General features: G+C 45.1%; 1 protein-coding gene across 4 annotated transcripts in view; it reads right to left on the reverse strand.

Moving 5' to 3' along the window:
- KIAA1671 (KIAA1671 ortholog) overlaps positions 1-24907 on the reverse strand; it is a 46206-nt gene that overhangs the window by 10559 nt on the left and 10740 nt on the right. The window contains exon 1 of one of the 4 annotated variants that reach the window (XM_018076380.3): positions 11220-12605. The exons of 2 other annotated variants lie outside the window; for them this stretch is intronic. In XM_018076380.3, the coding sequence (XP_017931869.1) occupies positions 11220-11504 (285 nt within the window). In that variant the 5' untranslated portion in view covers positions 11505-12605. Of the gene's footprint in view, positions 1-3766; positions 3990-11219; positions 12606-24907 lie in introns of those variants that run through there. One more of the 4 variants, XM_018076382.3, reaches the window with a different exon arrangement.

Here is a 24907-nt window from a genome sequence, read left to right on the forward strand (position 1 = left end):
TTCTGCTTTCATAGGCAGGAAAGAGTGGATCCCAGGCCCTTTCCTTTCTGGGGAGAGAAGTGTGTCAGTGCTGGCACCCCAAATTTGCAGCAGAGCAATGTCAATAAAGCCCTGCTGCACCTTTGCTTTGCAGTTGTGCTGAGTTACACACTGAGGTTTGAGTCATGAAATCCTACACTGTGAACACATAATTAACTGTTGGTCCCTTTCACCTTCATTACCCTGAACAAATACAAACATGGCTTTCAGCTCCAAATCAGCTTTGCTTATCAAGATTTTATCTGACAGCAGATTACATGGTTTTTCCACCTGCCCTTGGGAAAATCCAAGGATTTTTCTCTCTTTGTAAACCCCTCTACCTCAGACCCACCTAGCAGAACATATTTGTGGAAACTACCAACACATCTAGTTATGTTCAGGCAGCACACACAAAGTAGCAATAATATTAAGAAATCCCATATTTAATATAGAGAATTCCTTCATATTTTTGAGAAAAAAAGAGATGCATGTTTTCTTCACTTTATACACCTAAAGAATGCTGCCTTAAGACTACAAAAACATTAAGGATAATTCACCAATGCTGATACTTGGCTGCTGAAGAAGTCCCTCAACACTTCCACCTCTCATAGCCAGTTCTTATTTCCCAGGGGCCACAGCAACTCTCCAGCCCTATGGCACTCTCTGCTGCTGCCAAAGTGTCTCTTTTAATGCAGAGAGAAACAAACCACAAAAGGCTCCACCATTTACTCCAACTACCACCATACACCATGACAGGACAAAGTTAAATTCCCAGTTTGTGATACTCAAGCAAAACTGGGGCTCAGTTTGGGAGTTACACAGAACAGATGTTTCCTGCTTTTCATTCCAGATGTTCCTGCAGCCCCAGGATTCACTGGCAGTGATTCTAACAGTTTATAGAATCGTAGGACCGTTAAGGTCGGAAAAGACTTCTAAGATCATTGAGTCAAACCTATCATATATGTAGAGATAGATAAATAAATACATGTACACCCAGAGACAAATTGAGTTCTCACATTTCCCAGTCCATGCCAGGTACAAGATTCCAACCACAAGCCAGGCACAAGCTGCTTCCAACAAGAGAAATAGTCTGGTACTCCCTAGAAACCACACGGCATTTCTTCCTGCTTGGCTCAGGTTTTCGCTTCCACAAATTCCCTCTGTAACTTCCCAATCCTGTGATTTGCTCCAGGGACTCCACTAACACCCCTGGGCTCGGCCTTCTGCTCTCACCTGGTAGCCACAGCACCCTTGGCAAGTGGATGCACTTCTAGGAAAGGCACTAACAAATGCCAGTCGTTCTTCTCACTCCCTTCCCCCACTATCCACGCTTGTTCAGGGGTTTTTTTCCAACCTGAAACTCATTAGGAATTTTTTTTTCCAATCCCAATCTCACATTACAAGTTACCCTGTTCTTGTAATCAATTTGTACAGGGTATTTTCCGCCAGCTATGACTAAGGGCCATTACTCCACGCATGGCATAGACTGTTTTACTGCAATCATGTTGTTTCTAGCTAGAAAACAGTCTAAAAAGCTTAGAAACAAGAATGGGAGCACTGGGGAGGCCTTGTTTACGCAGTGCTGTGTTATCTGGCCGTGGTGGCTGGAAGGAGATGCGTGGCCAGCCCTGATAATGCCGGCGTGGCAGCCACGGGGAAGTGCAGATGCAAATACATGGCTGGTGCGAGGGCTCAATAATTCTTAATAACATCTTACGCTGCAGACAAACTGATCTGCACATATTCCTCAGTTTCAGGCAACGCTTGACTTGATGTTAATAGATACTTGAACTTTGAGATGGCGTTTTACAGCCAACATGACACAATTAACAGTGTTATTCTCTATGCTAAACCCAAAACAAGCCTGAAAAAGAACTAACATTACCGCTTCTGAAGACACTGTGAGATTAAATTCAATGAAACAAACAGAAAGTCTAAACATGAGGAATAAAACCCTCCAAATTCCAAGAGATCTGTAATGCTCTAGATTCCAGAGACTTTGTTCTATTCGGTATTGCTATTGCGTTTTGCTTCCGGAGGAAGCTACTTATTTCAAGATGACAGTGTCTTTCCCTGACAGTCCCTTTCAACACATACTTTAAATGATTAATTGGAAAGCATAACCATTCTTTAGGTACCAAGCACAGAAATAAGGAGCGGGAAGAGGAGCTGATCCTCTCCCCAGCTTGTGGAGGAGGTGTTGGCTGAGGGCATGGAGGAAAGCAATTTATAGCCTGTGAAGCTCGGAGGAGAGGGGTGTGCTGAGCAAAAACAAACCCTAAAAATTATCCTCTCCAGAAGGTGATTATTAACAAGCAAAGAATGATAAGTTTTAGCTTTTCTTTCAAAGATCTCTTTTATATCATTTTCACCATGCTCCAGAACAACTCGAGGTGATCAACACATGAAGCCAGGCCAGGTACAGCCATTTCCTCCATAAACAAAATATTCAGGATACAGTAAAGCCAGACATTTCAAAGGAAAGGACAGTAAAAAGAGGGGTCTAGTGTCTTTTTAGAGCCAGAAGATAAGCCCAAATTAGGAATTTTCTTATTTATAATGACAGAAAAATCTCCCCAAATAAATACCACACTCGATCCAAGTTTCAAATGCTGTAATTCCTTGATCTTTGATCTTTTAACTTCCCAATTCTTATGCTAGGAGCAGGAAAAAATTGACTTAATTTTCATATAAAATAAAGCAGCTGAGCTGTGTCCTGCTTTGCCTCTGGTTCTTCTTCTAAAATGAGACATTATGATTATGCCTTTTTCAGTCCTCCCTTGGAATTAAACTGGGCTTGGCTATAGTCCAGGGCTGATTACTCCTGCAATTTCCAGTTCCTGAAAATGATGCACACACAATATTGGTTCTACCGGCCCAAAAATTACCCGTAGCTCTGAGTGAGCGGAGACGTTTTTGTGAAAAGCCCTCCCGCACTAATGTGAAATAAAGACCTGGCATAGGAGGAACACCAGCTCGGAGAGATCTCATGAGTCAGAAGCTGCACAGACAGTTTCAAAAATATCTTTGTTTGCAAAGGAGCCTGAGACATCAGCCAGGGGAAGTGACAGCCCACAGCTTGAGTGCGAATGTTCAAAGCTAAAATCCACTGGCATAGACTGGATATGAGGAGGAACTGCACAATGGAAGGAAGTTTTGACCATCTGCCTTGTTAATACAGAACTCAGAGAAAAAACTGTGCTTATTTCTTGAAAAGTGCCTTTTTTTTTTTTTCATTTTCTCTCTCCTTTTTTTAATCAAAGAAGTCAGAGATTTGGTCAAATTGCCCCTTAAGAGTGACACTGCATTTAAGCACAGTTTACAAGTCCTTTCAAATCCAGAAAACCATCACAACTGTTCCCCTGCAGACTGCCAGGAGGATGGCAAAATACCATCTATTCTATTAATTTTGTATTCTATTAATATTGTATTTTATTATTTCACAGTTGTCTCTGCTTTGACCAGGATGCTGGGCTCCATGACCTTCATAACCCTTTATAATCTGAATTATTCTAGGATTATTCCAAGAACTATTAATAGAAGGTAAACCATACATTTTGGACTACTAACAGAATTATCAGGACATAACATCATATTGACACCAACCAACACCAAAAACCCACCACACTAAGAGGGTCTATGGGTCACAGCCCACAGATTTTTCTTTGGAAGCACCCAAATGCTGAAACAGTAAGGGGAAAGTCTGACTCCATGGAATCAGCATCCCACAATTTCCATCCATACTCACTATCCGGCGAACGAGCGCTGCCCACAAGGAGTAAGTCATGGCTCCCTCCCAACGTTCCCGTTAGTTCCTGGCAATCAGGTGAGGAGATGGACCAACTCCAGGTTTAAATTAGTTGCTGAAAGGAGTAAATGCCTCAGGGAATGTCCCAGGCTGGGGCAGCACCTTCTGCCCCCACCCTCCAACACTGCAGCCACAGATAAACAGTTCCAGGAATTGAACAGCTTCTCTCTGACCTCACGGATGAGGAAAGTTAAAGACCTCCAGCGCCGGCTCCACAGCGGGCAGAGCCACGTGGGACAACTCCTCAGCCCGCCCCAACACCCCATCCAGCACAGTGTCCTCACACCAAGGGACTCCACCATCAGCAGAGATGATGCCCCAGGTCCAAGAACAGGGACAAAATTAACTGAATTAATCAATCTCAGAACCTCCAGGTCTTTCCATTACAATACAGGCCACTGTGGCCAGGTAAGGAGACAGCAGTGAGTAACCTTGGTGTCTGCTCAGGAGGAACATCCCTCTGCACTGTGTCCAGCTCTGGGGTCACCAGCAAAGGGAGGACATCAACCTGTTGGAGCAAGTCCAGAGGAGGCCATGAAGATGATCAGAGGGAGGGAGCACCTCTGCTGTGAGGAAAGGTGGGGTTGTTAAGCCTGGGGAAGAGAAGGCTCTGGGGTGACCTTAGTGCAGCCTTTCAGTACCTGAATGGGCTCCAAGAGACTGGAGAGGGACTTTGGACAAGGGCCTGGAGTGACAGGACAAAGGGTAATGGCTTCCCACTGCCAGAAGGCAGGGCTAGATGGGATATTGGGAAGAAATTCTTCCCTGTGAGGGGGGTGAGGCCCTGGCACAGGTTGCCCAGAGAAGCTGTGGCTGCCCATCCCTGGAAGTGTCCAAGGCCAGGTTGGATGGGGCTTGAAGCAACCTGGGATAGTGGAAGGTGTCCCTGCCCATGGCAGGGGGTGGAACAAGATGAGCTTTAAGGTCCCTCCCCACCTAAACCATTCTATGATCCCACGGCCCTGGTGCCTCCTGGGCTGAGGATGACAAGCCAGTTTATTGTGGAGAACTGGAGCTGGTGCCACTGCCGGATGCATAAGCACACACCTGGGGAAACACAGGCATGCTCCCTGTGTCTGGAAGCACTCACACGACATATTTAGCACTCTTAGATCCTAAGGAGCTACGCTGCTCTGCTCAAAAATCCTTTAAATAATGGATGTTCTCCTCTCCCATGGGCAGTGGAGTAGTACCAGTCCCACAGTGCCAAACAACTCAGAAATGCCATCAGCCCCGACATCCTCCCTGTTGCTATGCAACCCAGGGCTGCCTCTCCATATGTGTTTTCCCTGCCTCTTCCACAGGGATATGATACACAGCCACCAATTACATCCCAGCTAAAAGCTGACAGCATTTCCCTTATGAAACATGGGTTGTTTTTAGAGGGTGACTGGTTTAATTCTCCACTTTTTCATTGCTTCCCAGTTTGAGGCACAGGCCTGAATCCCAACCCCTTCTCCCTGGAAAGGCACGGCAAAAATCCCAGAAAAGCAGATGTATGCCAGCAGAAATCAGGAATATGCCGACGTTCCTTCAGCCCTAACCTGGGGAGCAAATGCCAGGAGTGAGAGTGACCAGCTGGAACCCCGGCATCCTGGAGGGAAGAGGCCCGAGGTCTTCCCAAGTTGCTCTATCCCATGACACCGTTAGCTCAGCTATCTCCTTTGGAAAGCCCCAGCTGCTCCCACAGCAGCCTTATTATCTCCAGGGCCATGGCCTTGCTGACAGGGAGCCAGCCTTGATCTGAGAACCAAACCCCTTTGCTTCAGCACTGAATTGAAACAAAACAAAATCCACGTGTTTCACATATATCCCTTGGAAATGTGCACGTGTCTTATGCTACAGCAAAAATATCTTCATCTTGATCAAAACACCCAAACTGTGTCACAAATGATATGACACATGGGTTAGAGCAGAGCTGATGGGGACGCTCCTCCCCACATCAGCACTCAATGCACATCCAGTGACAAAGGAGTCACAGGAAATCACTGCCAGGAAGTGCAAGGACATGGAGCTACTGGAGCAAGTCCAGAGGAGGCCACAGAGGTGCTCCAAGGGCTGGAGCCACTCTGCTCTGGAGACAGGCTGGGAGAGCTGGAGGTGTTCAGCTGGGAGAAGACTCCAGGGAGACCTTAGAGCCCTTCCAGTGCCTAAAGGGAATTGAAGAGAGCTGGAGAGGGACTTTGGACAAGGGCATGGGGGGGAATGGCTTTAAACTGGTAGAGGGCAGGTTTAGATTAGATATTGGGATGAAATTCTTCCTTGTGAAGGTGGTGAGGCCCTGGCACAGGCTGCAGCACAAAAGGAAGACTCAAAGTCTGCCTGGCACCGACTCTAGCTAAAATGAAGAATGTCATCGAATTAGTGCACATGAAGTTGGTTTTGCCAGGGATCTGGTTACCATCATGGAATGGCATCAGCTCCCTGCTCCTGGGGTGACTCGTGATGCAGTTACCTCCTCGCTCCATTGAGAATTTCAAAGACATTTGAGAGTTAGTAATTTTTTATACCCTGAAAATAGAGCTGCTCTGCCTCGCTGAGAACACTCACCATGCTCACGTCATGTGGTTCACTGCAAGGCTGAAGATAGAGCAGAGGTTGACTCGATGTGCAAAATGCAGACGAGACCTAAATTCTAAATATAAACCTTGCTGGGGCTGAGCGAGCCATGACAGCACTTCCTCTGAGAGGTGGGAACGCAGAACACCAGAGCAGAGCAAAAGAAATAGCTGGGAACATCTTTAAAACCCCTCCTAGATCAACAGATTAAATTTCCTTTTCAGCCTCAGGCAGCGAAGCTGATAAGAAACGAACCCCCAAGACACCCAAGGCAGCAGGATGGAGCTGGAGGCTCCGTCAGGAAGAGCCTGAGCAGCACGGTGCTGTCCCACCTCTGAGACATTGGAATCCACACTCTCCCCAGGCCATATCAACTCCCATCAGTGCTAATAAAAGCTGCCACTGAGCAGTGAACAGGATCCCTCGACTTCAACATTGCAGGAGGCACAAGACAGAACAAGGCAGTTTCATACTGGGATGCCAAGGAGGGAATATATTTGCTTTTTTTATGAAAAGCTGCACACTTGAAATCAACACCTCCCACTAGAAATGCTGCATCTCACAGCTCTTCTGCACAGTTAACATCTCTCCACATAAGACAAGAGTTAAACTTCAAACAAACATTCCTGGGAAAAAGTGTTCTTTAGCTTAAAGCCTGGAATTAAAGATGTACAGAAAGTGATAGAATTTCCTGACAACAAGGGAATAACAAATGTGCAGCCTTTAGAGGCTGCACTGCTCGTTCCAACACACATCTCTCACAGCTTAGAGGATGTTTTAGAAGACAGCAGTCAAAATACACACAGTCACCCTCCCTCCTGTGAAACACCAGGAGTGTTTCCTGAAACTACCACAATATTTACCGAGTTTCAATATAAATGGACTGCCAGATAAGGAGACTGTGAGGGTGGTGAGGCCCTGGCACAGGTTGCCCAGAGAAGCTGTGGCTGCCCCATCCCTGGAAGTGTCCAAGGCCAGGCTGGATGGGGCTTGGAGCAACCTGAGATAGTGGGATGTGTCCCTGCCCATGGCAGGGGGTGGGACTGGATAATTTTTAAGGTCCCTTCCAATTCAAACCATCCTGGGATTCTGGGATTCTAAGACTTGTGTTCAGTGAAGTTTTTCCATAATACAATTTATTTCCCCCTTAAAGTTATCAGAGCTTTAAAAGAAACAAAGCAGCAAGATGGATGAGCACAAAATACCAGCCGTAAATCTATTTATGTTATTTTCCTATGCTTTAAGAACATGGTAAAAATCAACTCCTTGCAGCCAGTCTAAGTGAAATCACAGAGTAACATCATTTAAGTGATTATTCCTGTCAAAATAACAAGAGAGCAACAAAGGCAGCCACCAAATGCCCATCACTATGGGTTTCTGGCCCAGATTTATCCGCCAGCTACGTTCATGGCCTGTTAAACCAAAGAGAAGTTATTAAGAATGAAAAAGCAGGAACTGTTTCAGCACTGGCTCTTGTATCTTCATTAATTAAACCAAACAGCTTCACTCCTCCCCCCACCCCCAAACAAGACAAACAACTCATTTTTAAAGCCCGCTGGCTGCAAACTTGCTTCCCCCTACCCCAAAAGCTCCCTGGGAGTTTAAAGATAAAGTTTAAAGCTAAAATTCCATTCACTGATGGTACCAAAAAACATTTTGGAGAACAATTCATTGTGCCTTTGTTGAATGTTAAGGCAAAACAACTCAGCAACTACTTTTTGTAGGGTCTGTACCTATTCCAAGTTCAGATTCAAAGTGCCAACCTGTAGTAATTTGTTTTTACACATCGTTTGTTCGAGGATGTTCACCACAAAGGACAGACAGACCTTGGGTAGAATCAGAGCAGGCACTGCAGATCAAAGCTCTCTGAAAAGCAAGAGAGGTGCTGTGTAGGCGTGTAAGTCAAACCAGGGCACTCACCTGCTCCTACACACTAGAGAGGGATCCTACTCTGTGGGAAAAGTCATAGTTCACCAGCTTTTCCAAGGAACAAGCTGCCTTCACAAGCTTATGCTGCTTTAGAAAGGAACACCTGGGAAGATTAACAAAAAATAGGATGGGAATTTCAGCCTCTAGCAGAGAGGGTGACAGGGAAAGGGCTGTAGGATGCAAGAAAAACCCTGGGAAGTGCCCTCCCAGCACATCTGGAACACATGTAGTGAATAAACCACTCCACTTCCATCTTTATTTTGGAATTATATTAAAAAGTGAGTCCAAACCAAATAACTGTGATTCTGCCAGATCAAGTTTGAATGAAAACACCATTTTCATCAACCACCCAGTACACCAAGAGGAATCACTATTTAATGCACTTTGGTGTTATTTTTAGCACAAATTGGAGCAACTCAGGTAAAACACATCAACCACTTCCAGTCTGAGCAGCCTCAGAATTCATCTTTCCTGTTCTAATTCCAAATCTTCTCCCAAAGAATGTGAAACCCCTCTGAGGTTTTCCATGACTTTTTTGGCAGTGTAAGGGGAACCAAGGGCATCAAAGAACTGCCCTGGTCTAATTGTATGGCAACAAACCCCGAGATCTAAAACAGTTCTGGCTGTGAAACCAGATCTCACACCTATAATAGAACTGAGACTGATGCCACCCTGATTAAATCAGAGATCATGTTTAATGGTTGTACCTCTGCTCCTCTTACAACGAAGACACTGAGCTGAGGACATGAGATGAAAAATGGAAAACAGCCTCAATAAAGATGTCTGAGAGAAAAATCAACTTCCATTTGAAAGGTCTCACTGAAAAGTAAAAAATTCTGCAAGTTCAGTTACAGGTTCCCAGATCTGAAGTTGAAGAAGTTTACTCACACTATCTAAACCCTGACTTGAGTTTGGACAGGTTTCTCGGCCTTGTACGATGCCAAGTTCTCCACCAGCAGCCACCAGTGCCAGCAGAGACAGGAGTTGGAGGCCACTGGCCCTCACAAGCTCCTTGTTTCAAAACTCCATCGCTGAAGTACCAGCACTGAGTAACTACTCTACAGTGCACCCTAGGGCAGTAAATAAGTCAGGTTATGATGAATTACACACTTCATACTAACTCCATAGTTGTTCTGTAGCAAAATGTCAGCAGTTCCAAGGACTACCACCAGGACCCCGTTCCAATCAGATAAAAGAGCTCAAGGTCCATATTCAACAGTCCTTCGCCACAGACACAACGGCACCAAAGACAAACTCACGAGATCTGAGACCTCAAATTTGAGCCCAAGTGAAACCAAATTCACACATAAAGCCAAGCACAAGCAAAATTCCTGCTGAAACAGAGGAACAGCAGCTCCAGCACTGTCACCAGTGACTTAAGAGAAAAGGTCACCCCGTGCCTCCTGATTTCTGCTCCGTAAGCAGTCCCATGTAAGACAGCAGGACGTTTGTCCTCTGCAGGTTTCACATTCCCATTTTTCAGCCTTCTTTTAAATGAGTTTTTCATTCTGATGAATCCAATAAATCTAAAACACCAGCTTAAAAAAAAAAGTCCAGAGAACTACACCACGTTAACACTGTTACACTGGTTACCAAATATTTTCCTCTTCATTCTTTTGTGCTTACTTGACAGTATTTTCTTACCCAGTCCAGCCAGACAGGACATGGATAGCAAGCTGGGACAGAAATGCTCTAACCAGAGCTGATACAAGGACTGGAAACAGCCCATATGCAGACGCCACACCTGCCCCAGGAATGCGGCATCACCTGCACTCGGTCCGTGAGCAAACCCTGGGAGGCCACAGCAGAACTCAGTATATTTACACTTTACAATGAGTAACTGTTTTATTTAATAATAAAAAAAAGGAAACAAAACCATTTTAGCCACTTCAGAAAGTTCAGGATTTACCACACCCTGGCACCAAGGTTTGGGGCCCCATTCCACACAACTCAGCTATAGTCACCCAGTTTCCATAGTTCAAGAGTTGGGCTTAAATCACCAGTTTCAGGTACAACTGAAATCACCAGTTTCAGCTCCTCTCCATGAAATAAAACAGAATAAACCAGATTTATTTCCCTTTTACCCACTATAACCCCAAACCACTGCAGCTTTGGAGAATGTGCCAGAACTACAATTGGGGGTGTCAATAATGGCAGTCCCAGCCCAGGCCCCAGAAAAGGGTTTCCCTCTCCCAAGTGGCCTCTCCTCCCCCACCTTGCCATGCTATGTAATACAGACTATCCTTCCTGAAAATAACCTGGAGACTAGGAAAGGAATTTAAAGAGGGCTCAGTGTGGCACATGGCGATAGGGAACCAAGAACTCTTCATCCTTGCTTTGCTCTCAGGAATTACGCCCTGTCTCTGCCCCACCACAGCCTTCACAAGTCACACTGATCGTATCACTTCAATTTCATGATAAAGTAGCAAGTACACTGAGAAAAACACCTCTTTTTCAATAAAAGAAGAGAAAAACGATCATTTACCTTGACTGCAGAGTGGCAGCACTTAACTCTTTAACTGATTTAGCTTCAGGCGTTTTTACTAGAAAATCACAAACACTAAAGCACATCCAAAGCCATGCTGGGGAACTGCCAGACACCAGTCTAACTTCCCAGTTTTACACTGGTACTTGTCCTACCTTATTGTGTTGCTTCAAAGATAAACCACATTTTCCCCATTCCCCAAACCTTGATTCCCTGGTAAATGAAAATATCTACCTGCGCTGCAGGAAGAAATCAGCTGGGAACAGACAGACAGCACTACCTGGAAGTGTTTTGGGGGCTATTTTTAGATGGAAAAGCAGACAAGAGGTAGGTTTTGTTACAAGATAAAATGCTGCAACAAACCCAAGGTTTTGCATTGTATTCTCTCCCTTGAGGGTCTCAAAAAGGTGCATCGCTTACAAGCTCGGGTGGCTCTGAACTGGGCTGCCTCTTCCTCAAAGAGGAAAACCTCTGCTGACTCCGCACTGAAAACCTTCGGAAGGACTCTCTGCTCCGGGATGCAAAGTGCCTGAAGGAAGAGGTTCTCTTGAAGGGAGTCCTGCTGCCACCTTCCCCGCTACTCCGCTCATGAGCCACCGCAGTAGTGACTAAATTTAGTGCTTCCTGCAAGGATCTCCGCACTGTACCCATCCACTGGGTCATGTGAGTTTGTGCCACTGTCAGTTTGTCTCCAAGGTAATCCATTTTTTCTCCAGCAGAGATGAGAAATCAATATTCAGTAGCAATTAAAATATATTCTCCTTAACAACCCTGATTTATTTTGCAAAAGAGTGATTCCACGTATAAAATATTTTCGGCTAAGGTAAACAGCACTGCACTATCACCCTCAGCATATTCCTGAAATTAAATAACTAAATATGTGAGGTTGGAGATTGGTATTTGTCAAGTAGGAAAAAATAAAAAGACTTTTCCTACTTACAATCAGATTTCCAGAGTTCCATCAAAATATGTTTAATTCAGCCGTGTTAAAGAGTGAAATCAAGGTTTAAATCCTGACACAGTCACTTGAAATGAGTCCACCTGCAAGCACAGAATTAGGTTCCTAATGTCTCATTTCAGAGCAGGAAAAGTAACTCCCTTTTTAAGCCAAGTTTTTGTTTTGCTGTAAATATCAGAAGGATAAAAAGAATCTGATTCTCCCGGCTCGGCAGCTCGGCAGGTGACAGTATATTGACCAAAGTTCTGGTGCTCCTATACAATCCATTTAGCAGCAAAACGATTAGATCTTCTGAGCAGTAAATCCAAATCCTTTTCTCCCAAAAAAACTCTGCGGGAAGGTGTTAGCAGCAGCAGAATCCCCTCCTCACCAGCCTTCCTGTCTCGGGAACCATTCTCAAGATGTTCCCTCCCAGAAATGCGGAGCAAAGCCCAGGAGGCTGAAGGGGAGCCGTGTCCAGCCTGGTGCCTTCCTGACGGGACTCAGGACTCGCTGGTGCTCAGAGCCTGCCAAAAGAGCTTCTGGATGACATCAGCTCCTCTGCTCCCAGGGGATCCCAGCCGAGGGCCAGCGATGGACCAGCAGCCGGCACAAACTGTCTCCACACCTCAGAGCCGGCTCCTCTCCTTACACACCCTGGAGAGGCTCTGGGAAGGAGCTGCTGGATGCACAGCTGTTTGGAGCCTGTCTCCCTTCCAGGGTTTTGCCATGCTCCGGGCGCTCCTGACTAAGGCACACGAGGTTACAAGCAGGAGACGCTGCCTCTGGTAGCCCGACCCCTCCTCTCCGTCCCTGCCTCGCCTCTGCTCCGGAGAGGAAACAATGAGGAGGTGACCAGCCGCAGAGGTCTGCCCAAGGAAAGGATCTGGGCTGGGCTTTATTATAGTACAGGCAGGGTTACCATGGCAACGCAGGGAACAGCATCTGCTGGCTCCGGAGCAGGCAGGAGTTGCACAGATCTATTGGAATGATTCATAGTTTGCATATGTCACGTGTACTCCCTGATTTTAACCCTTCCCGGGGAGCACAGCTTTGACAGGGAATGTCCCACACCAACACCAGCAGGTTCCCACTGGGATGTGGTCAAACCTACACCCCACTCCTGCTGCTTGATGGGCACCTGGGCTGTGCCAGCACCTGTACCTGGTTTATTGTGCCATTCATGGGCTCAAACAGGACACAGCACAGGATCAGCACAGGATAATGATTAAGTCAGAGGTTCAAACCAAAGCTGAACAGGTCTGACCATTGGAAGCAGGTTTTTTCCACTTTCCTACACTGTTCTCTGTTGTGAAGAAGGGCTCCATGTCATCCCCCAACTCTGCTCCCTCCTCAGCTGCTGGGAGACCACCAGGTCAGTACCACAAAGCCCAAAATGATTGGGGGTAATAAGAGTACCCCATGGATAAAAGCAGGTAACAGCAAGCAGTCAGGTGTCACCAGCCATGGAATTCCTGGGAACAGCCCACTTGGGAGGACTGGAGAAATAAAAGCTATGGATTCCAGTCAATGACATATGTTTAGATTTAAAAGTCTAAAGTCAAGCTGTGACTAGTTCAGGGCTGAGAGGAGAGAGGCAAGACAGGCATGTTGGAAGCTGCTCCTCTCTTGTTTATTCAAGGGGTTTTTGTGGCTGTTGCTTCATTTGCCATACAAAGTACCATGGTCTTACATCATCCTCTGCTCCTCTGAACTGTCCAGGGGTAGATTTAATGGAACAGATAATTTCTAGAGATTATTTGATGCAATGGTTCTTTCACAATGTTTTGTTATATCAGAAATGTGCCCTGCAGACAGGAACAAGCCCAAGATGCTCTGAGGAAATGGGGTGCCCTGCCTTTTGAGCCCTGGTTTTAAGAGCTCAACTTCACCAACCTGCAACTTGCCTCCAAGAAAAACTTCAGTAACAAAATGTAGCATTTTCTAACTTACTTCTCATTTCTGAATATAACTGTTTTGAACATTCTCAAATTTGCAGCCTAATAAAACTCATTAATGATAAAAGAGAATCCAACCAACAGAGAAAACCTTCGTCCCCTCACACACAGCTCTTCCCTTAAAGAGCTGCAGGGTTATTTTTGTAAGGAAATGAAAAGAGATCCTTTTGATCAGATGCCCCAAGAGCTGGGTGTTTCTTAGATTTGTAAAGAAATAGAAAAAAAATTAAATTTATCTCCCAGTGTCACAGATAACGCTTCATGAACGATGGGGATCCTGCAGCCAAGGCTGAAATTTAGGACTTAGTGCACATTTTTATGCTGTTTAATTTAAGCCTGATATTTTAAACATCTGAGTTTTGCAAGTGCAGCTCCATGCCTGCTGCAGTGCAGGGAAGGGGGCTTTGCCATTCCAGAGGATTTCAGGCTCTGTCTGATCTGGGAGCCCTCTGAAACAGCAGCCAGAGGGCTCTGACTGTAGCTGCCATGTGAGTTAGTCAGCAGCTCCTTCAGCTCACCAGGATGGGCAGAGCAGAACCGAAATTTAAGCCCCTTCTGGAATATTGCCTGGGGCAAACAGAGGGAGAGGCACGGTCAGATTCCACCCAGGATGCACAGAACACAGTGTTCCTATAGCTCACTGCAAGAACTTCTCACACGGCACATGACTTGAAGGATCTGAAAAGCCACTACAGAATATATTCCACTTTTTCATTACATCTCCCCTGAAAAGAGAAGTTATACCAAATTTACCATTTTTGTCCTTAGAAGATTGTAATACTGCTGATTTGAATCTATCTGCAATACTAAATTTAGGATCTTCTGGCACCACGTGAACACACTGCTGGGTATTGAAGTATCCTCAGCACTTAAATTACTGCTTAGATTTACACCTCAATTAACATCATGGCAAAAATATCAGATGTGCCTTCACCATCAAATTCAAATGGCTGGAGATTTTTCCATCACTTCAGCTGAAATGTCAGGGAAGTGCAACAAGATGAGCTTTATGGTCCCTTTCCTTGTGAGGGCCATGGGCAGGGACACTATCCCAGTTTGCTCCAAGCCCCATCCAACCTGGCCTTGGACACTTCCAGGGGTGGGGCAGCCACAGCTTATCTGGACAACCTGTGCCAGGGCCTCACCACCCTCACAGGGAGGAATTTCTTCCCAACATCTCATCTAAACCTGCTCTCTTTCAGTTTAAAACCATTCTCCCTTGTCCTGTTACTCCATAACGCTCCATGCAAACTTCCCAGCTGGCAAAAGCTCAAAACTGTATTTTAATTCAACAACAGCATGTGAGTTGCACACGGTTTCTATTTAGTTCTTCTCTGGTGATTCCACATCTTTTCATACCCATCAGCCTACGGAACATCGCTCACCCCACACAGATGTTCTCTGACTGTCCCCCAGCCCTTCAGCCCAGCAGTCCTGGCTGAGTGAGGGTTTGTTCCTGAACAAGAACAGCACAAACCAATCTTCTGCCCTTGACAAATCCTAGTGATTATCTCACCCTGCAGCCACCCTGGGTCTGTCAGGGATCTGCAGCTCCAGAAAACAGAGTGCACACACTGCTACCCAAACTGCATGACTAATTACCTCGGTACAAATGGGACCTCGTTATTCAAACATCGCTGGATGCTTCCATTATGAACAGCCATTCCACCTACAGCTCAAAAACACAAAGAAGTAACAATCCTTATTTCCCCCCCCTCATTCAGTAGAAAACAAAATTCCATGGTTACATAATATTTTCCAAAAGCTTCTTTCAGCTCCTTTTGAGCTGTACCTGCTCTCAAATAGGTATAATTATGTTAATGACTAGATAGGATTGGAAGGTCATTTTAAGGCAGGACTGCACGTAGCACACATGGAACAGACACCCCAGGAGGGGCAGGTGGGACTCACAGCCTCACGACAGGGGTGAGTCCTTCCAGCCCACCAGGCCCCCCATCACCACCTCCCTTCCAGCAGCACCAACGTGCATGAATAGGGAAGGAAATCCAGCTGAAGACCCACCAAGAGAACACGTGGGATTAATTTTCACCTCATCTGGGTCCCTAAATGACGCTTTATCAGCAAAGGAGCTGGAATAGAAGGATAAGCAATCTTAATTTGGACTAACAGTGAAAACAACATCTCTGCTCTTCCCTTGTGGGACCCTCAGTCAGAAATTCACTCTCATGATGAGTTTCTTCCATCTCATCCCGCTTCAGCTGGCAATTAGCAATAATTCATGCATTTCTGAATGGTTTTCTGGGAGGCATCACCCCACGTGCAAACAGCATGACTGAGTCCTCGTGAGGACCACGGCAGCTCCAGTCCCCCCTCGGGGCTCTGAGTTTGTCCCTCTCGTGACACCCAGTGCTCAGCCCCTCCAGGAGCAGAGCCTGTCCTTGTAAGGCTGTCCTGGCCCTGCATTCCACACCAACTCTCTTTTCGTTTCATTAGTAAGAGAACTTAATTTAACCTCTTGTGTTTGACATTATGGACTATTTAAAGACCCAGTACTGGGCTGGGCTTAGCTGCATGGCTCCAAACTCAATTACTCTTGGGTTCCTCAGACACTACAAACAACTCAGGGTTTTACAGGCTCATTATTTTTGCTTCTGTATTCTCTATTTTGCCAACTCAATTGTCATAGCTGAAGAGAGATTACAAGCATTCCTAACCACGGGCTGAATTTCTTACATGCAACATCCCATCATGAAGGTTTTTGCCACATCACCTTCAAATTCTCTGGTCTAGTGGAAGGTGTCCCTGCCCATGGCAAGGGGTAGAACAAGATGAGCTTTAAGGTCCCTCCCAACCCAAACCACCCCATGATTCCATCATTCTATGGCAGATCTCTAGACTGGCCACCCCTCCAACCCAAGAATTCCCATGAAACTTAATACAGCTAAAGTGCCTTGGTGGTTTTATCTGTTTTGGTTTGGGTTTAATTTTTCATGGTGATATGGTAATACAATTCATTCAGATGCCCAGATGTTTTCACCTTCCCCAGTAACCACAGGCAGTCTAGGGTCAAATGAAAAAGGGAAAAAAACACAGAAGAGAGAGAAAAAAAAAGAGTGGAATGGATGGAGTGTTTTAACACAGGGACTTTGTACAGTGTCCATACAGCAAAACATCTTTTGTAACCTGAAACCCCAGGGGGTATCTCAATATTTACACTAAATGTTTGGTTTTGAGTCCTACTTTCGTTTCCTACTGAAAATAAGCAAGTTAAGCTCACATTCATAGCTCTAATTTATGCTTGTTCAAAATCTTAGACAACTTGCATAGATAACTTGACATGAAAGGTGCTCCCCCCCCAGCCAACTACAAGAGGCTGAAATTCCATTTCTAGACTTTTCGCTTATATTAGATTATTTTAAAAGCCCCAGGGGCCTTTTAAATCAGGCAACAGGCTCTGGATCAATACTGGTGAAGTTTACACAAGCACACATTGATATGAGAGGCTTTTAAAGAAAGGTGCTAAAGCACTTCATAAAATATCAATGTACCATGGCTGTTTTAAAAATCTTTACTTTAAACCTAGGTGATAATAACCTCAGAGCAACACTGATTTCTTACAGTTTTTCATATGTATTTAATTATCTATAAATTATATATATTCTATTTTAATGCATTATAAAGTCTATTATCATTTATATTTTATCATTACATATCTATATTTTTAATTTTCATTTATGTACTATATGTATCTTTATATCTATTTTACGTATTTTAAAATTTTACGTATATATAAAATTTGAAATTATATATTTCCTAAGGTGGGAAACAATTTGGAATTCAGTGCCAGTGCTTTGCAGACCAATACTTTTCATTTCTTCCTGCAGATTGAAGAGCAAAATGAAATTTCCTGGTGCTTACACACCGTAACTTGAAAAAGGCCCATGGAATAAAACTGTCGCTGCAATTTGCAATTTTTTTTCATCTTATTTTGTTCCTTTTTTCCTGACTGTGGGCATTCCAACCCTCTCCTCCACATATCCAGCTGCAGTGACAATGACTTGGAGTTTGGAGCATGAAAACAAGCAGCAAAGCCCCGGTGGTGCTCAGGAAGTAACAGTTCCATCACCTGCTCTGGGGGGAACTAGAGGGGCTCAGAGAGGGCCTTGGCATTCCATAACTCCAGGAAGGTGGCAGGAACACCTCATACCCACCTGTGGGTAATTATTAAGCTGAAGCTTCAACCTGCACATGGATTCCTGTCTCCTTCCAGTGGATAAAACATTCCCTGTGGCATAGAATGGGAATGGTCCAACAGAACAGTGGGAAAAAAGCAAAAGGCTGTTGCAGGGTTGTGTGTACAGCTGATTTAACTTCCCTCTGCACGGACCCAGAGCACTTCTAAACACAAAGAGCCACTTCTACATGTTTTCCTCTTCCCTTTGGCCGGAGGTTGGACTGGGTGATCTCCAGAGGTCCTTTCCAGCCCCAGCTATTCTGGGATTCTGGGATTTGTGCTTTAGCTAATCACTCTGTGGGGGTAGACTGTCTCACTGTTTGTGTCACAGACATGTAACACTCCTGCACACTGTAACAACAAAACAAAAATAAACCACAGCACCAGCACTCAGGAAAAAAAAAATCTGTACCTTGTGTTCTCCTTTAAGACAAGTCACATTTAAATACAATACTTACACTTCTTAAGGATTTAAAGCAAAAAAATTATAACAGAGGGGGCAAGAACAGGAGAAAGCAGAGGCACAGAGTGAGTCGTCTTAAGTTCCAAATGCACTTTAAAGCTGCACTTTCCTCCAAATTAACCAGTATTAGAGAAACCAGACAAGATGAAGGAAAAAAATTAAATCTGAATTCCTTGTTTGCCTTACACAACTACTCTAGTGCAAAAGAAAAGACATTAATAGTTCTCATGACTGAATGCTCCACATACTTGTTTATACCTGCCAAAATAATTTTGCCATTCTACTACCATGGTGATCCTTGACGGGATCAGTGAAAAACTGTACTTTCCCATTTTATTTGTAATTAAAAAAAAATCAGCCATCCTTTCTCTGCACAGGATTCTGTGCACTTTTGCAGTAGCATGTAACTATTCCAAAATTAATAAAAATCTCCAAATAAAGGTAACTGTGAAATATAATGTTATATATTTTATACATTACATATTAAAAATATATATTACATATATTTATATATTATATATAATTATATTCTTTTCAGGTTTTAAAACAATTCAAATACAATTACCAGTAATAACTGGAACAACTAAAGCCCGACAGTATTTCAGAAAATGTTAATTCTTGTGTCCCTCAAAGTATGTTTCTCCTGAACCTTAGCCAGACCCAGTTAAACATCCTGAACATGCACAGTTTTTGTACCTTGAATTGTTTCAGTGTAAAACAAAGCTATCAACCTTAAAGCTGAGGAAACCAGCTAAAAATATACAATGTCGTTTGCAAGCCCACGTCCATAAACCAGCAGCACTTCCCTTCCAGCTCAACAGAGGAGGAAAAACTGAAAAAACAGAAACAGGAAATTCCTACAGCACGAATAGGCTGGAAAGGACTAAACCCATTTTCTTTACATTTGTTTATGTCTAAAGGATCAAGCCAAGGAAAAGACGAACAGTTGCAGACTGTTATTAATTGATAAAATAAAAATCCACGCTGTTCTCACAGGGCAAAGAGGGTGAGTGGAGTGCAAGAAAAGCAGGAGAAGGCGCTGCTCCTGTTCCACACCACCTGCCTGGAGCGATCCCATAGCATTTCTCCTCCTCACAGAGGGTGCTCAGGGAAACTCCCAGCTACTGAAGGCTCAGATCTGACTTACAAAATTCACAGAACACTCTGAAGGAAGAGCTTTTTTCCTTTGTGCAAGGGATTTCCTTCCTCAAAGAGCAGCAACATGGAGCTGGAGGGTAAAACTTCATCTTAACCCATTTCAGCTGTTCTCAGCACGATCACATGCTGCCTAATGCCTGTCCAAAACACTACTCTTCCATCTTCTCCCTACAAAACACTATTCCCTGAATCTTTCATTTATATCATCACTTCTTGATGGCAGGAGGCAGAATAAATAGCAGGTGTAAGTTAACACAATAATTCCTTTGTCCATTTTAACTTGCCATGTGCCATTTTGACAACAAGAGCAGTATATTTATTTGCCATTGCTGTGTAACACTGAGTGCACACATGGTTCCTTTACTTCCACATCTCTCTGCTCTTACTGCCTCCTCCTCCTCCTCCTCTTCTTCCTCCCAGGCACAGCACAACAGCCCCACAACAGCCCCGTGCTCCCACATCCTCCAGGACATGGTTAGTGCACTGGAGGGGACCCCAAGCTGGGGGACCCCCATTTGCCCCAAGCTGTGCCCACCCACTTCACTCTTCTGTGCCCAGACAGTGCTCAGCAAGAGGCCACATCTGAACCTGCTCCTCAGAGCCATGGTCACAGGTGTGACCTTATCCACATTTTTTAGATTAAGTGCATTATTTCCTGCTCCATCCGGAGCTTTGTGGAGCTAAAGGGTTGATTTGCTGAAATTCCTTCTGTGCTCTCAACCAGATTTGATGTGTTTCCTGCCCTGAACTGTGCCATGCTGCTGAACTACGGGATGAAGCCAAAAGTAAATCCAGCCTCATCCAACACCTGCAGTCCCCAATCCTGGTAATCAGACCTTCCCAAACACACCCTGTGGTGAGCACACAATGCCACCTCCCCTCAGGTGCCAGGGGTTTATCAGCCTCCACCATGAATCACTAAACCAAAAATTACATTTTTTCCAAGCTTCACTCAGACTCCAGATTTACCTGAAGTTACATTTTAAGAGCAGCTTTGCCCTGCAGTACAAAGTTCTGTTGTATCCTGAGGAAAGTCCTCCACACAGAGTTACTTTCCCCATGCTCAAGTTGCTCCCTAAAACGCTGTTTCCTTTCAGTACAGTAAACAGGCACTGGCTGCATGAACAACTCACAACTGCTGAAAGGACAGGAACAATAGTGGGAACTTGGCTGTCTCCCAGCATCAGCGACATGGACAACAGCTTGGGAAGGGCAGGAACTGAGTCAAAACAACTTTATGTCAAAATATTAGCAGGGAGGCAGTGAAGTTACCTCTGCTTTGTGCGTATAAATGAGGTTTAACAATCCACTTTAGCCTCGTGTCATAGAATCCCAGAATGATTTGGGTTGGAAGGGGCCCTAAAGATCATCTACTTCCAGCCCTGCCGTGGGCAGGGACACCTTCCACTAGACCAGGTTGTTCCATCCTGGCCTTGGACACTTCCAGGGATGGGGCAGCCACAGCTGCTCTGGGCACCCTGTGCCAGGGCCTCACTACCCTCACAGGGAAGGGTGTTTCCAGAAGCATATTCACTACTCCATAGTTAAAATAAGGGCAGAGGGGCAGGGGCAGACAGCCCCACTTCCAGCTGCTCTGAGCCCGGAACGACACAGTCATTACAAAAAAATTACCAGGTCTAAAAACAGTTACATCTCACTCAATGAAAACCTTAATGCGACAAGTTAACCTAGAATGTGCTATTTCATGAAAGCATTTTATGCTAAATTAAACTTAATACCCCCCGTAATTATAACAAACTGCCTCGGACTGAGCACGTGTCCCCGGGCAGGCTCGGGGCCGCCGGCCAGCAGTGCTGCACGGCAGAACAGCAGCACTCCCTTGTGTTCCTGCATGGAACCGGCCTCCTCAGACAGGGTTGGCCCTCTGCTTGCTCTCAGCAACGACACAGGAGTCACAATTCCTCTTCCACAGCTGCATCCAGGAACTGGGGAAATACCCTTCCAGATTTTTCACCACAACAGGGCACATGGTACTCAGGTTATCTGAAAGGGAGATTTGGCCGCTGACAGCAGATACATCCAGACTCTACCTGGGTGTGAGGGATTTTTAACTCCTTGGAAGAAACATATCCCTGAAACACTACTGTCCCTCCAGCAAAAGCAAATCCGACAAGGGAATAGCAGCATTGTCCACAGGAATCCCTGGCAGTGCACACAGAGGGAAGACACGCTACACCTGCACAGAGCACCTTCCACCTCTTGGAGTGCGATAACCCTTCTTCAGAGTGGGATAACGCCCCTCAGAGCAGGATGTCCCCCCCCAGAGCAGGAATGACCCCCCTCAGAGCAGGGATGACCCCCTCCCCGTGGCTGCAAGCTGATGGTTACGGTTTCCTTCCATCGCTCGCCCAAACTCTGTCACAGTGACATGTCACAGCAGTGGTTTATTAACCAGCTGCCACTTCCTTCACAGTCACCTGATGAAAGGTATCAAAACCACTCTTTAAAGGTAGCAACTAATATCCTGTCAAAACAAATTTGAAATCTTGCCTCTTTCTTAAATACTACCATTTTCTTTTGATTTTGTAATTTTTCTTTAATGACTGCCAATAAAGAATAAGGTCTTTTTAAACCCTCGCAGTGCTGCAGGGTAACATTTTATTTAAAACATGCCATTTTCTTTGAGTGCTTTCAGGATGCAGCATTTCTTTCTGTTTGAACAAAGACAAGTGTCAGACTGAGAAAAAATAACTCGTCGAGAATGGTACCAGCACGGTGAGGAGACCCAGCACCACGCCCATACCAGAAGACCAAAACCGAGCAATGAATCCAGAGCCCACTGTCACATCAACTGTGTGTCACAGATCATGTACATGTAACACAGACTTACAGGACTGAGGACAGTTTTTCTGCTCCTAACTGGTCTCCCACAGGCTTTTCACACCTTCACTTTGTTAAAATGGAGCCAAGGTCACTCTTGGACCATAACAGTTTCGTGTTCTCAAGGCATCTTCAGCCACTTACCTCCCCTAAGTGCTTTTCCTGTCACACTCGGCTGAATTAATGAAACTGTCCATTTGCCAGGCATTAGAAGGGGCTGCCCAGGGAGGGGGTGGAGTCCCCATCCCACAAAATGCCCTGGGGCAGAGCAAGAACTGGTGGCAACTGAGATGGCCAAGGGCAGGAACAGAATCAACCAAGAGCACTCCACTAGTGGCTGTGTCCACAAGGAAGCCAAAAGAGTTGGTTATTGGTCAAAGGGCAGCGGAACAGGAAACCCCAGTGCTGTGGCTGCACGCCTGGCACAACCAGTCTGATGGTGTGACTGATGCAAGCAGCTGGACAAGACCATTGAGCTGCACTTAAAGGACTTATTGTGCAAGCCAGACCTAAAGATGTCTTGTATCAGCTGCAGCAAAGCTCCTCACCAGCTGAAAAAGAGATGATGGATACCCTGTGCTCCCAGGAAAATACTCGAAAATAATAAACAACAACACATGGTCACTGCAAGACTGGTGCTGAAATATATAATTGCAATAATTAATCAATTAGAGATGATGAAAAGATAGCAGCAGGAAGGACATGGCAGAGCAAAGAAGGAAGTGATGATGTGGAACACAGAGCTTCCAGTACCTGAAGGGAGACTGCAAGGAAGATGGAGAGAGACAAGGGCCTGGAACGGCCCTGGAATAGAAAGAAATTCTTCCCTGTGAGGGTGGGGAGGCCCTGGCACAGGTTGCCCAGAGAAGCTGTGGCTGTCTCATCGCTGGAAGTGTTCAAGGCCAGGTGGGATGGGGCTTGGAGCAACCTGGGATAGTGGAAGGTATCCTTGTCCAAGGCTGGAGGTGGAATGGGATGGGCTTTAAGGTCCCTTCTAACCCAAACCATTCTATGATTATGATTCTATGATTCTCAAAGAGCCCTCCTAGAGGCTCCTAAAAGCTTATGTTGCAATCCCCAAGGTCCACCTGCACTCTTGGCTTTCATCTCTTACTGTTCTGGCTTTTTGCTACTTGGCACAGCTGCAGCAACACTAGCTCTCCTTAGTCCATCTTCTGCCATCAGAAGTCCAGTCTTCAGACTTCCCAAGGAACCTGACCCTCAGTAATTCCTGTTTCAGTGTGATGCACTGGGCTACAGAAAACACCAGCCAAGAAGGAACTGTATTTCCAGGCTTTGCAGGACACCTTGTTAGGAATGCAAATGATCCAGGTTTGATAAACTTGCTCCTCTTCTCATTATTACACTCAAACTGAAAAGGGAGCTCAAGGTTCAGTTACTGGACATCTAATACAACCCGTGGAACAAAACATTTTGCTGGACACAAAGACACTTCCAGAAACTCAAGAGCTGTCACTCACCCAGAGGACCCAGGGCACAGACTTCTTGGTGGCCAGTCACCATTTCACACAGACTTGGGCAGACCACAAACTCTGCTGTGCTCAGGAAATACTATTTGTCACAATAAGACACATCCTGTTTCAAGATTAGAAGAGGAATCAGCAAAGAATGAGCAGAGAGTTGGCACTGAGTGGATCCAGTGATGTCCAACAACCCCAGCACTGCAGGAGTAAAACAAATACACAGCAGAGAAGATGCAACCTATCAGTAACTCAAGCAGCTTTAAAAACATTTATTATTATCATTAAAATATTTTTTAATTAAGAGTTACAGCTTCTCCAGGTACGTCTGCCTAATGAATAAAGCATCTTAGCTCCCCAAGACAGATTAAATAACACTTGACAACCAACCCCAGCATCTCTGGTTACTCTCGGTTGTAAGTAGAGAGAACTGATAAATATCTCCTTCAGCTGCAACAGCAGCACAGAAAGTGACAGAAGGCACAACTGTGCTTGTCCCTTAAATTTCTTTTTTAATACCATGAATACCACAACTTCCCTTCCAGTATTTTTTTGCAACGCATCAGGAGAGTGTGCACAAATGAAAGCACCTAAGGAATGCTTCAAGGCCTCTAAAATGGAATATACACCCAGAAAATACAACATACCTGTTCTGTTACAGACTAGAAATGCACAATATTAGATCCCACCATCCCAGGGACCTTCTGGACTGATCCAAAGTTTGGGTTGATTTGGGTTTTTTCCCTGGCCTTACGGAAAATCACATGCAAAAGCAAGAGCAGAGAGAGAGTCCTTTCAGACTTCTCACACTGGCAAAGCACAATGAACATCCACCCCCTCATCACACTAATGACTAATTGTTTAGTATGCAATTTAAAGAAAGCTCATCTCCTAAAATCTAGCTGCTCAAAAAAAACCTTAACGTCCAAAAACACTTCTATGCTTTACACTACTACAGTCTCCAACAGGAGGTTCTTCACTATCCTCTCCCAGCAGCAAGAAATTTGCAGTAGGCAATCTCACCTCACACCTGATCAAAGCACATACAGACAAGGACTGTAAAACTCGATGTGAG

Source organism: Manacus vitellinus, unplaced genomic scaffold (assembly GCF_001715985.3).
Source record: "Manacus vitellinus isolate BGI_N305 unplaced genomic scaffold, ASM171598v3 scaffold_31_pilon, whole genome shotgun sequence".
In the NCBI taxonomy this organism is placed as follows: Eukaryota; Metazoa; Chordata; class Aves; order Passeriformes; family Pipridae; genus Manacus; species Manacus vitellinus.